General features: G+C 44.7%; 2 protein-coding genes and 1 long non-coding RNA gene across 3 annotated transcripts; 1 reads left to right on the plus strand and 2 right to left on the minus strand.

The window, feature by feature from the left end:
- Window positions 1–319: 319 nt before the first annotated feature.
- On the minus strand, window positions 320–3,491 carry LOC120655909 (chloroplastic import inner membrane translocase subunit HP30-2-like). Its single transcript, XM_039933891.1, has 6 exons — window positions 3,107–3,491; window positions 2,396–2,511; window positions 1,957–2,083; window positions 860–1,008; window positions 705–767; window positions 320–621 (listed from the first exon to the last, which is right to left on the minus strand). Exons 1-6 carry the CDS (start codon window positions 3,437–3,439, stop codon window positions 594–596), a joined length of 816 nt encoding a protein of 271 aa, XP_039789825.1. The 5' UTR covers window positions 3,440–3,491; the 3' UTR covers window positions 320–593.
- A 133-nt stretch (window positions 3,492–3,624) lies between these two features.
- LOC120653539 (protein WHAT'S THIS FACTOR 9, mitochondrial-like) lies at window positions 3,625–4,809 on the plus strand. The gene has a single exon (XM_039931262.1). The coding sequence runs from the start codon at window positions 3,625–3,627 to the stop codon at window positions 4,807–4,809; it is 1,185 nt and encodes a 394-aa protein (XP_039787196.1).
- Window positions 4,810–10,551: 5,742 nt separating this feature from the next.
- LOC120654091 lies at window positions 10,552–12,442 on the minus strand. Its single transcript, XR_005666983.1, has 4 exons — window positions 12,109–12,442; window positions 11,511–11,994; window positions 11,005–11,075; window positions 10,552–10,823 (listed from the first exon to the last, which is right to left on the minus strand). It is a non-coding gene; the product is annotated as an uncharacterized LOC120654091 (long non-coding RNA).
- Window positions 12,443–12,918: the final 476 nt, after the last annotated feature.

The following is a 12,918-nucleotide window of genomic DNA, read 5'->3' on the forward strand; positions in this document are numbered from 1 at the left end:
CCTCGGCCTCCTCCCCCAAAACCACACTAGTCACACCAACGATTCTTGCTCAACTCCAATATTGTGATTTGTGATGTTCACTGTGTCCACCTCTCTGGTTGACACATTGACACATGTACAGCACTCAGCTGCTGTGCATCTCTTATCTACCGCCTCGCGGTCCATTTCACAAGCACGCCCCATGGCCCCCAGCACATCCTCTCAGCCTCTAAAAAGGCAATATAGATGTCCTCTTCGCTTCCCTCAAACATACACAAACATAGACAGCAACAACACTAAATTAGCCGAACTGATGCACAACCCCGAGTTGCAGGTTTCATCGAGCACACGGCACACCTTGTTTTCCCCAAGGTTTGATCACTGTATGCAACACCAGTTTAAATTTCAATAGGATGCCATGTAAATATCTGTTATTCAAAATTCAATAGGATTGGCGTAAACTGATTGACAAAACACAAAACAAATAACTACAAAAAACATAGCTAAATTCTTGCTTACTAAATACGCACGCCTAGAAAGTTTATTATGAAAACAGAGATGGCATCACTTTCAAACCCTATGCAACTCAGAACCAGTAGTTGACAATTGCAACTTTACTTCGTTCGTACCAGCTCAGGGTCCCTAACAAATTCACACATAAAGAGATCAGGTCAAGGAAAAATAAGAGATGGAAACCGTGAAGTGCTAGTGCAGTAATCACAAACCTTTTAATTTGATCGAGAATGAGTAATCTGGGTCCAGGGGGGATCTTCACATCTCTTAGAGCACTAAAGTGACAGAGGAGAGTATCAATACGTAAACTACAAATGTTTCCAATCCTTAATGTTCCATAATACTCAATCAGAAGAACTACATGTACCTGTCAGTGAGGAGAGGCAATGTTTGATCATTGAGGAGTCCCTTCTTGAAATTCTTCTCATACTTTTCAAGGCCCAGTTGGTGCAGCATGCTTCTTGTCCGAGAGTAGTATGTGTCTTCACTCGGTGGCTTGGAGAATTTCTGCCCAATCTATATCCAATGCAGCCAAATGAAGAGTTACTATATAACATAACAATATGAATTAGCAAATGGTCGGTGCCCTTTGCAACATCATTAGACTAGTAATTTCACCAGAATCAAAATATAACACTATCAAAAACATATATTAGTTTTTTAAAAAACAAATCATTATGCAAGCAAAGAAAATTCAGCAGAAGGACCCCTAGTATTCAACTAAACCATAACTGATTCATCATTTGCCGAATGAAGACACAAGAGACGAGCAAATGATCAATCATTTCCTCAGCTTGTTCACAGCATCCTACGGAAGGTCAGCCCACAGGGCTTTCTCCAAAGCCTGAGGACAATTCCTTCGATGATTGGTGGGTAGGAGCATCAGATAGAGTGGATGGTCAGGTACAAAAAGGTCTCAACTCTATTATCATTTTGGGTGCTTGGTCAGTTTCGAGTCATTGTAATCGCGCGTGTTTGATGGGATTCTGCCCAAAATGAGCGGAGTTCTGTTATTCATAAGAGAGGAATTGTTTCCAATTTGTTTTCTAGGAATTCAAGGGCTAGTTTGCACAGGTGACTAGTCACCTATGTTCCATTTCCATGTAGTAGATATATTTCATTGCAAAGACAATAGAAGCAAGACAAGACTTACCAGATAAGCTTCGCATTTTCATGCAAGACATACTAACACACATATTAGAACACAAAGTAAAATTCATTGAGGTAATTTTTCTAATTAACTAGAATGCACTGTAAGCAAGGAAAAACTCGAATTGGCTGATGTCCTCAATATAATAAAAAATATATTTACAACCTCAATATACACAGACCACAATAGTCCTGTCTCAACCTCAGTCTCTTAAAGCAGACTTGACAAGAAAATTGGCAACACATTATACATAAAATCTAGTGAGACCAAGGGTTGCCAGTAAAGCAGATCCCAATCATATTAATTGTACTTACCATGAAAAAGCCACCTTGAAATACTGCAAAAGCAGCTCCAGTTGTAATTGCATTTGCAACTGGATTAGGAGTTCCCATTCCGCTCACTATGGAGAAAAGAGCGCCCGAACCAAAAGCAGCTACCATGCTATACAGACAAGATATTGTCAAACACAAAGGAGCGAAAATTTAATTCTTAACTAGATTGCTTTCTCAAAGCAACTTATTAGCTAGGTTTCCATTGAAATATCATTTTTTCACCCAACAACAATAGGCTAAAGAAATGTCAAAATTACCGGCTTTCATTCAGATATGAAGGTGTTAAACTGCAAACCACTTTTTGTGGCCAAAATGATTGTTTTCGCATCTTAAAATCAGTGAGATTAAATTAAACATTGCATTGAGTACTAAAATTAAAATTTGTTGAAGTGTATAGAAAATAAAATGAAATTATGATCACCTGCCCTGGATGTCCTCTTGCCCTCGTATCCTTCTCATCACACAAGATATGCCTGCATTTGCGCCAGTCATGACTGCAAAATTTCGGGCTTGCACCAAAGGTCCACCAGCTAAAGCCTATATAAATCAGTACCATGTTAATCTTGATGAAAATTATCAGAAGAAATAAACATGGGCTTCATTCGCAGCCAACAGTATTACCATGTAATGAGCTAGAAAACACTTGGGCAAACTAGCTTCATGATCATATAAGGCATAAAAGTTAGCATTTCCTCTACTTTGATTTGGTAGTAGTTGCTGAACACAAACAATGGATGACTCATAAAGTATCAGGAACTTCCCTGCAGCTCGTATTCAATTGTATTTTTTTTTTCATAACCATTTCACTCCATTCAACAACAACTAATAAGCCTCCCAGAGACCCAGACTCACCAATCATTACCCACTACCCCTAACCATATATTTGAAACATAGTAAATTGCAGATATAGACTCAAACTCTATATGAGTCACTGTACTCAATAATGGCATTCATGTTACGATTATGGTCAAAACACGGAACAGGTAGGCGAAACTAATGGTAAATTGCTTCTTTCTGCGCACAACCGCTCTATATGGAGTAGATTAATATGTCTGCAAGTGCAATTCCAGGATCAAACGGTCAAATTTTACATAAAATTTCGTAAATCACCAAGACGGGATTGGCTGACAACCTGGGCCTGCTTCAACGACGCCATGGCCTCCGGATTGGCGTTGGGGGGCGTCTGCGGCATGGGGAACGGCGACCCTCCGTCTGCAGTGAGCGAGCCCATGAGCATGCCCAGCGCCCCGCCCTGCAGCGCCCCCACGGCCGTGGTAGCCGCGGCCTCGATGTGGATAGGCTGCTTCGCCATCCACCCGCGGAACCTGGCCTCAATAGCCTTCACGCGCGCGCTCCACTCCTCCAGAGGGTTGCTACCTCCGCGCAGTCCCCGCGCCATCGCCGCCGCCGATGGCGAGGCCTTCAACGCCACGGCCGAACTCGCCCCCTGCGTCCCGTCCGCCATATCCTCGCGACGACTCTCTCGGCGTCTGCGAAAACGGCCACGCTTTATCCCTTCGGAATCTTAGCCTAACCCCAAATCACCAGGCGGGCCTCCTCTCACGGCCGGCCCATCTCTTCATTACATTGGGCCCAATTAAACGAGCAAGCACTTGGGCGGCGAGAGAATCTGCGAGGCGAACCACTACCATGGCGTGGCGCTGCCTGCGGGCGGCGACGGGGAGGAGGGGGTGGTGGGACGCGTCGCCGTGGGGGACGCCGCTGTTCGCGGCGGAGCAGCGCGCGACGCTTGTGAACGTGAAGCTGAAGTGGGTCAAGGATCGGGCGCTCGACGCCGCGGTGTCGCGGGAGCGCAACCTCCGCACCGCCCACCACCTGCTCGACCTCGTGTTCAGCCGGCCCGGCCACCGGGTCTCGCGCTCCGACCTCCTCGCCGAGAGGTCCGTTCAGAGGCTTTGTGGCTCCGCGTACTCCGCGCTCGAGTTCCTCGGCAGGTACCACACCCGGTTCGCGCTGTCGCGCGGCGGCGTGTCGCTGACGCGCGCGGCGCTCGACCTGCGGCAGCGAGAGGTGGAATGCCTCTGCGCCATCGAGCACGACCTCGTCGCCCGACTCCGGCGCCTCCTCATGCTCACCCTTCCCCGCTCACTCCCGCTCCACACCATCGACCTCCTCCGCTGGGACCTCGGCCTGCCCAGCGATTACCAGGTCTCCATCCTCCGCCGCTGCCCCCAGCACTTCGCCCTTGAGCAGCCGGAGGGCGACGAGCGCGTCTGGCTGCGCCTCCTCTCCTGGGACGATCTTCTCGCCGTCTCCGAGCTTGAGAAGAGTGCTGACGGGGGCGACACCACCTGCCTCCCCTTCCTGGTGAGCTTCACAAGGGGGTTTGGCCTGAGAAGCAAGTGCTTGGACTGGCTGCGGGAGTGGCAGGCGCTGCCGTACACCAGCCCGTATGCCGATGCGTCGGGCCTTGATCGCCGCACATATGTGTCTGAGAAGCGGAATGTGGGAGTGTTCCATGAGCTGCTGCACCTCACTGTGGCGAAGAGGACAGAGCACCAGAATGTGAGCAACATGAGGAAGTTGCTCGGCATGCCGCAGAAGTTCACCAAGGTGTTTGAGCGCCACCCTGGCATTTTTTACCTCTCCAGGGTGCTTGGGACACAGACGGTTGTTCTCAGGGAAGCTTACGGTGGTGGATGCCAGCTGCTTGAGAAGCATGCGCATCCGCTTGCTGCTATCAGGGAAGAGTACTCCATCTTATTGAGGGCAGCGTTGCCACCAAGGACGAGGAGAAGAAAAAGACATGAAGCTTTTGGCAAGCAGGATGAGGGAAGTGTGGTGGGAGGAGATAAATTTGAACTCTCTGAGTGAATGTGCTGTAACTGCACTCGATCTCGAGTGCATTTAGATGAAGAAAAGAGTGAAACAACAGATGATTGAATCCAGTTGAACAATCAGTGAAGATCATGCAAGGGATGCTCTGCGATGATTCAGCAGGTATACGCCCTGATTGCATCAACCTGGACTCACAATATCATACTGTTTGCACCTGTTCACCCTTATGAGTTCTCACAGCAAAACAAAAATGTGATATGTTTGTCCTCTAGAATGCTAGCTAGTTTATCATTCCTGGCTTTTGCAGAATTGCAGTTTGACTTAACTTAGTCGTTGTACAATTGTACTCCATTGTTGTTATGGACTAAGAAAATTAGAATTGTGATTTATTTGACTCAATATAGTTTGTTCAACTGACATATATTCTTCATGTGCCACAAATTAGACTTCTGATTTTGTTCTTTATGCTCCAATGTTACCTATGTTGCATCAATATTATATGTATGCATAATTTATGTGCTCAAATAACAACATTTCAACTAACAGAAATTCCTCGATAAATTTCACCATCTTCCTTTCAAGCTTATATTTCTTGTTCTTCGGAGGACCTATCTCACATTGTACTGCTAATTGTTTGTCTTGTGTTATTCCCCTTTATGGTTCCTTATTATTCAAGGGAAATTTAGTTGAATGGAAACTCAAGGGTTCTTTGTTCCAAACTTACCATTTTTAGCAATAATTTTGCCCACAGTCAGGGGTTCTTTGCTTACAACTCCAAGTGACCATACCAAATTTGTTAACACCAAAGACACTTAACCACCAGATTGTTGTCGAATCTTTTGCCTGTAGAATTTTGGAATGTCTAACAGAAATACCTCAAATTCTTAATGGAATGACATGCAGCTCTTCTGCATGTTCGGGAAAATAAACAATAAAGAAAGACTGTTGCATCTTGGGCGACTTGTGGGTTGTTGAATGGTTCTGCCAAAATTTGGTGGGAAAAACAATCGTCATACTATGTTTTGCAAGGATTTTGTCTTGCCTGTATTTTATAATCTTGGAAAGGCTTTTTAACAAGGGAGACCATGCAAACACCCATGAGTTATATTGACATTTTTTAAGGTTTTAAAGTTATCTGTTGGATTGTTTGCATATTAATAATAACTCCCATCACTTGTATTAAAGAATTCTGTTAATGACTCAGTGCTTGGACATGAATGCGAGCAAGGATTTTGGCAGCATCAATGCGAGCACTATTTACTGTGCATTTTATATCGGCTGCTCCTAATCTCACTATCTCCTCAAAGATATTCTGTTAATGACTCAGTGCTTGGACATGAACTACGCCTGAAGAATAGGAATCTTTTGTTTTTATTGAGTGGTTGGTACTAATACGTGACCTCAGTGTTTGCACCTGCTGAATGTCTTATCAGAAAACGAATGGTACAGAAGTTTCACCAACTAAGCATGGAATTTTGGTAACCTTTGTTCATGGAACAGTACCTTGGCATATCTGGATGCAGAGAAAATGTATCATTTTTTTCAGAATTAGAGACCAAGTTTTGTAGCTTCAAGAAAAGGTTTCACTGATGAAGTCTATATGCAGCTCAACAGAAGCAAAGGAGAAGCAAGACCTGTTATAGCTTGGCTAGTTTCATACTCCTGATCATTGTCAAGGGGCTCTCTTGTGCTCTTAGTTTTTGCCCCTCATTTGTATGAATATGAACAAAAGTAAGCACTGTATTTTCTGCAAAAAAAATGTGGCAACCAGACACTTGACTGGCTTTTTATTATGAGAGATTATGTAGCATAAGAATCAGAACAATGTCTTTAAAGTACTGCAATTTTATGGAATTTTAATGTTGTACTTTTTTTTATTCTAAGTGGCGCCCACACGGTAAGAGTGGAAAACAAATTGTTCATATCTCTATGAGGACGCACAAAGTTATTTACGAGCATCTATCAGGGTCTTTGATTATCCCATATTAACTGTGCGTGTTACTTCAGATGATTATCAGGTTTACTTAAACACTTCAGTGGTCTCCATGATTAATACATGTTGTGAATTCATGGTCCATCTTCCAGCCTGACCAAGTATGTTTTCATTTTTCTCATTTCTTGTTTTTCATCTTTCTTTCAAACTGCTGTGGAAACGTGGTGGCCCCATGTGAGATCTAAATGGACTTATCAGAAGATTTTTGTATAAATGTTCAACCATGTCAAGTGAATTTTAGTCATTTTCATCTGCCTTAGTCTATCACACACCAGTATTGCTGCATTTGGTTTAAGTATAACTGGAAACAGATGTAATTCACTGCTTCTTTTCATGTTTTGCAGGTTAGATTATTTGTCAGTTTCATATTAACAAAATGTCTTAAGCCTCTATTGGTTTGATAATTGACGTATGAGCAGGCCAACTCAACATTTTGTAGGTGAGATTCAATTTTACTGTAATCAAAATATTCCTTTTCACTGATTGCGGGATGATAAATCATAAGAGAATTAAGATAATATTTTCAGTAACACATCCAACATAGAGTCTGAAAGGTACAGGTAATGCCGCAATTACTGCCTAAGTGCATAGTCATCATTTTTATTTTTATCCGAATCAGGGAGAATCAGCATGCGTGTGATGCTTATTCCTTTTCCATTTTCCATTTCAGTATGTATCGAGCTTGCTACAGGCGTGAATCAACTCATCAAATATCTCCTTCACGTCACACTTGCATCATATTTTAAGTCATACAACAGAAAACATAATTGATTCACGTCATATAAATCCGTTCAACAGGCTGTGCCATTCTCTTTCTTGATTTATGATAGAATTGCTAGTCTGAATCTCACCTGTTGGTATTTGAACAACAGATCCCTGAACTTGTTTGCATGGTGCATCTCTTTAAATCTGAAGTAATTTAATCTAATAGAAATCATATCGACCGAGGAATACATTCTTATAAGATTGCTACACTCAAGTTTGTAAACCCCAACACTGTCTGTTCGTTGCTTCTGTTTTTCTTTGACCTTAGCATAAGTTTGTACTCCTTACCATAGATGAGTCTTAGCTTTAATCTGGCCCTGGTCGCAAGAATAGCGGTCATGGACAGGTTTTGCATTTGTCTTGTGTGGTTGCCTAAACAAGCAATTAGTAGCATTGCACTCTGAAAGTGCACAAATCATAATTTTGGGAAGGAAAACTGTGGAAAAAGAGAATAGATCCATTGCCTCTTAGATGCACCCCAAGTGTTCGTTTTTTCTTTTCTTTTTTTTTTTTCTTGCTTGGACGGATTCGATACCACACACTACCTAAGGGGTGCCACATCTGTTAAATCTGGCCATGTCATGGCCTGACAAAGGGTATGTGGAAAACCATCCTAAAGTATTTGAACCAGCTTAAATAGGCCAAGGTGAAAGTTAGGCAGTTTAAAACACTACTAGAAAAAAAGTCATTCGTCCCTAGCGTTTGTACTAGTTGTATTTTCAGCCAGTACTAATATATGATTTTAGTACCGGTAGTATAAAACAATACCTCAGGGAGCATTTAGTACCGGCTAAAAATATGAAACACAGGTCCTATGACTTCCAGAAGACAATTTAGTACTGGTTGATGGCTCCAACCGGTACTAAATTGCATAGATGAAATTTAGTACCGGCTGGAGCCACCAGCCGGTACATAAATTCTCAAATTAGTACCGGACGGAGAAACAACCCCGGTACTAACATGACTCCCACCGACAGACCGCACAGCGTTTATCTCCTCTCCCACTAGCGCCATTATCTCCTCCTCTTCCGCTCCTTCCCCTCCACCCTCATCTCTCTTCCCTCTCTTCTTTCACTATCGAAGAGGCCTAGATCCGGCCAAGAGGCAGCGCGAGGGGCAGCTGGCGGTGCGGAGGCCTTCCCCGGCGCGCGGGCGGCGCGAGGGCCACCGCTGGCGCACGGGTGGCGCTGAGGCGGAGGGCCACCGCCGGCCACCAAGGGGGACTGGTCCGCCGACGCCACCAAGGGGGACTGAGCCCGGTACTAGTGTGCAATTTTCTAGCAGTGAAAGTTTGAGTCTGAAACTAGATGAATTATAGAGTACTATGTTTTTCATTTCATGGAGCAATACTTTCAAACCCCTGCTATTTGTTAAACATTGCAGCAGCTGATGTAGGTACTGTGCTTCATATCAACAAATCCCCTCAAAAAATTTGGCTCAAATCACGGCCAAATGCGAAGAACGGAAATTCACACGAAATTCACCTGAAAATGGAGAAAAAGAAAAACGCTCAAGATAAAACAAAAGAATACGAATTTGATCTTTGCATTACATCATGAGATCCGGTTACAAGCTACTCTTGAGCAAACATAAAGATAAGATGGCAAAAAGATCAAATCAAAGATCCACACAATCTCTCAAATCCTATCCAAACTCTCACAAGATAAATGAGAAGACCTCCACCAAGTGAGTGCAAAGAGGTGGCTGTCCCAACAGCTCACCACTCATATATATAGGCATCCAGCAAATGACTAAAATACCCTTATATAAAGCACTCTACCCAAATACCGTACCCCTCGGGGGTAAAATCGTCCAATTTTTTACTAGAGCACCAGACGGACACGCTGCCTTCACGACTTCGCTTTGTCTCAACGTAAGCTTTGAGATGACGCCATGTGCCCTCCATCACCGATCCGGCCGCACCGGATGCGCCCCGATTATTAAGCCCACCGGCAAACCTGCCATCTCCGATGTCGACGCGTGTCCGACCTCCGCCAAGTTGGTGCCTTCAAATTTTTCGCGCTCCCACCGCGTGGGGGAGCCTACTTGAACTTGCCATCGCCTTCCTCCTTGACTTGACCAACGCCGTCTTCATCACGTCCATGCGCTCTTGCTCTTCCGTGCACTACGTGGATTGTCCATGATTTCGTTCGGACTTCTCAGGTGTCTTAGTCCAAGCCTACTCGCGTTCACCCTTCACCGTCCTTGGTCCATCGGCATGAACCTTTCGCTTGACCTTCACCACATGTCGTCAACCGTCGCATCCTACGTCTGCACATCACAAACCAAGAGATACATCAAATCCACATAATATTATCAATCACTCATCATCCAAGGGGTGACCACCATTAATCCTCAAAATTGCTTCAGATTTCCATTCTCACTTGCCGATGCTTTCAAATTCATTATCAGGTTTCGATATTTTTTTTTGCTCGGTATCTTACCTAGCAAAGAAGACACTGATTGTGCTTCTTCCATTTTATTGTTGTATAAGATTGTAGGTGCTTTTGATTGTCCAGTACTAAATAAATACATAAATTAATTTGTACAAGGCCAAGACGTGGGTATGAATGAAATTATAGACAACTGATTAAGGTTATTTTAAAAATACGTACATACGGCACGTACACTCTATTAGTATATAGAAATATTTTCAAAATCTCTCGATAGGAAGATAACGTTCTTTGAAAATTTTTATGGAAAGAACGTTTCGAATTACGGGATTTTTTTCCTCTCTATTTTCTTTTTCAGATGAGAGAAAACAGCGGTTCAAGATCGTGGCGGTGGGAGATCGTGCCTATGGATGCAAGCGGGGCGGGTGGCGGCTGCCCGCCCCACGTCCGCACGCGCCGCGAACTCTCACGCGGGCAGCGGCGGCAGCCCGCATAGCGCCGCAAGTTTTTGCGGGCTTTGCGGCAGCCCGCGTATGCCGCCGTCACCGCGAGAACACTGTCCGCACTAGCAAAGCTAGCAGAGCTGACCGTCCACACTAGCAAGCTAGCAGAGCTGACGTTTCCAGATTTTGCAACTAATGTGTAACAAGCCTATAACAACTGTATGTTCCAGATTTTGAACAACCATACATCGAAATCCAAATATGTGTTACAACTATGCTTCAGGGTCCGATGATGACATCGGTAAGTGCTTGAAAAGACTAAAATGGGTTATACATTACAGAACCACACTAATCTATTAGCACTGTACTTGGAGTCACTTTTTCTCCTCATTTTTTCTTCTACGTGGCTTAGCAATCCTGCTGCTGCAGCTTCTTCGATTGCAGTCTAACATCTACCTGCATTCTCAAAAAAAGAACACATCATTAGTGAATTAAAGGAAAAGGTGGTTGTACTTAATAATGGGATCAGATAGTTAGAAATTAATGCAAGTAAAAGATCTAGGGCACCAAAATATGCAGGTAAAGATTTTCCTAGTTTTGTATTGTGCAAATCTGATGACACTAAAGTATGAAATACCATCTTCAACTAGGCTGCTCTTTCAAGGCTCCTGTTCTTGTGATCTGAAGAAATGCGGTCCAAAGGACTCTCTACATCGAGAAAACCAATGATCAGCAAACTGGAAGCGAAAATGAGCCCAGTGGGAATACAAGTTTGGGCAACTCCTTGTTCACTAAAGAAAAAGTAAACTGCATGCAAGTTAACTGCTATCAAAACTGTCCACTACATCCAATTTATTTGAAGGCATATGCAGTTACTAGCAATTCACTGCATGATGTAAAAAGGTTTTCCACCCAACTGGTAGTTGATACATGCTCAAACCTTCAATAGCTCTAATTAACTGGCATAAAATCTTTTACTGCAATGTGAAACTTGGTCACAAAGATGTAGTCAAGATGGTTATTTAACAAAGTTTTCAGTTCGGATGGTGCATTGCTTGGATTTATTTCTCAGGGTGCACACCTTTTAAGTGGAAAGATTACAGTTTGTAGTCTGCTGAAAAGCAATTAAGACAGAAAGATCACCTCAGGTCAAGAATGCAAGCCTTATTTCCCAAAAGCTCTGTGTAAGATAATTATTGTTGGGCGAGCTAGTTATCTCCGGCCAGTGATCAAGCACATTTGTTTAGGAACATGCATGGACAAGTCAGTATAGTTAGGAATATGAGATTAAGAAGATATAGGAAGTTGCTGTGCCTGATGTCCAGCTGTGGGAATGGTGGCAGCAGGGGAGGAGCCCTGATGTGCAGGTCGGAGCACCTCTGCCCTCTTGCCAAACTCAGAGCTGATCTTTCGTTTCTTCCCTGTTGTCTAGATTCCTCCCTGTTCTTGACGATGGGGTTCAGGGACCAGGGAAGGGATGGGTGCTGCAACGAAGGTAGGAGTAGTAGGGCTAGGGGAAGCAGCAAGGAGGCCTGGAACCATTCTTTGCGATGGCACACGAGCGGACGGAGACGCCATGGGTACGCCTCCTACACATATACCAATCGATCTTGCGCGCGCTGAGCCGCTGAGGAAGAAGAAAATGGAACAGAACAAATCAAGAATCGTCATGCTCCCTGAGAGTGCCCGCACCATCTCCCGTAGAAAAAGTGACCGAGGCGAGGGAGTAAGTATTCCTTACCAACAAATCGAGACGGATCCGGTGCTCGAGTCGCCGCTGGAGTGGACGCTCCGGTGGGTTGGTGGGGGGTGGCGCCGGCGTCGGCGGAGACGGAGCGGAGACGAAGACGGAGTGGTGCCGGCGGCTTCGGAGGCGGAGCGGAGTGGCGCCGGCGGAGGCGGAGTGGATCGAGGGGAGATGCCGGATGCGGGGCTACGCGGAGTGGATCGAGGGGAGCCGCCTTTGCTTTTGCGGGCTACGCGGCGCCGCTGGGCCTCGCGGGCAGGCCGCGACCGGGGCGGTGGGAGACCGTGTCGGTGAGGAAGCCACCAAAAGGCGAAGTCGTATTCGGCTTTCACGCGATACAGCGAGAGGGATTGGGATGGCGGCGATGCGATCGGGTGTGGCGATGCGATGCCGCCGTTTTTGCGGTTCCTCTAGATCCTCGGCAACCGCTTCTATGGGTGGAAGAGGGTGGGAGATCCACCATATTTTCTTTTTCGCGATAGTGTGCACGTTTTTCATTAATAAAAAAATAGTTACCGACACAATTTTTATGCGACCAAACAAAGTTTAACCAATACAAGAGCACAAAGAACTAAAAGTAGAGAAACACTAAAAAAAACACACATACAAACGAAAACTCACACCAGAACCACAACCAGCAAGCAACACGAGAGAGGACAACACACTCAAACCACAAACCTAAAGAGCCCACTGCAGCTTACAGCTGAACCTACAAAAATATACTACAACATCACTATGGTTGCCCAGAATCCGTCACAACATCAAGAACTCATAGCAGCAAAGCATCCGCCGAACAGAGTATAG

Source organism: Panicum virgatum, chromosome 1N (assembly GCF_016808335.1).
Source record: "Panicum virgatum strain AP13 chromosome 1N, P.virgatum_v5, whole genome shotgun sequence".
Lineage (NCBI taxonomy): Eukaryota > Viridiplantae > Streptophyta > Magnoliopsida > Poales > Poaceae > Panicum > Panicum virgatum.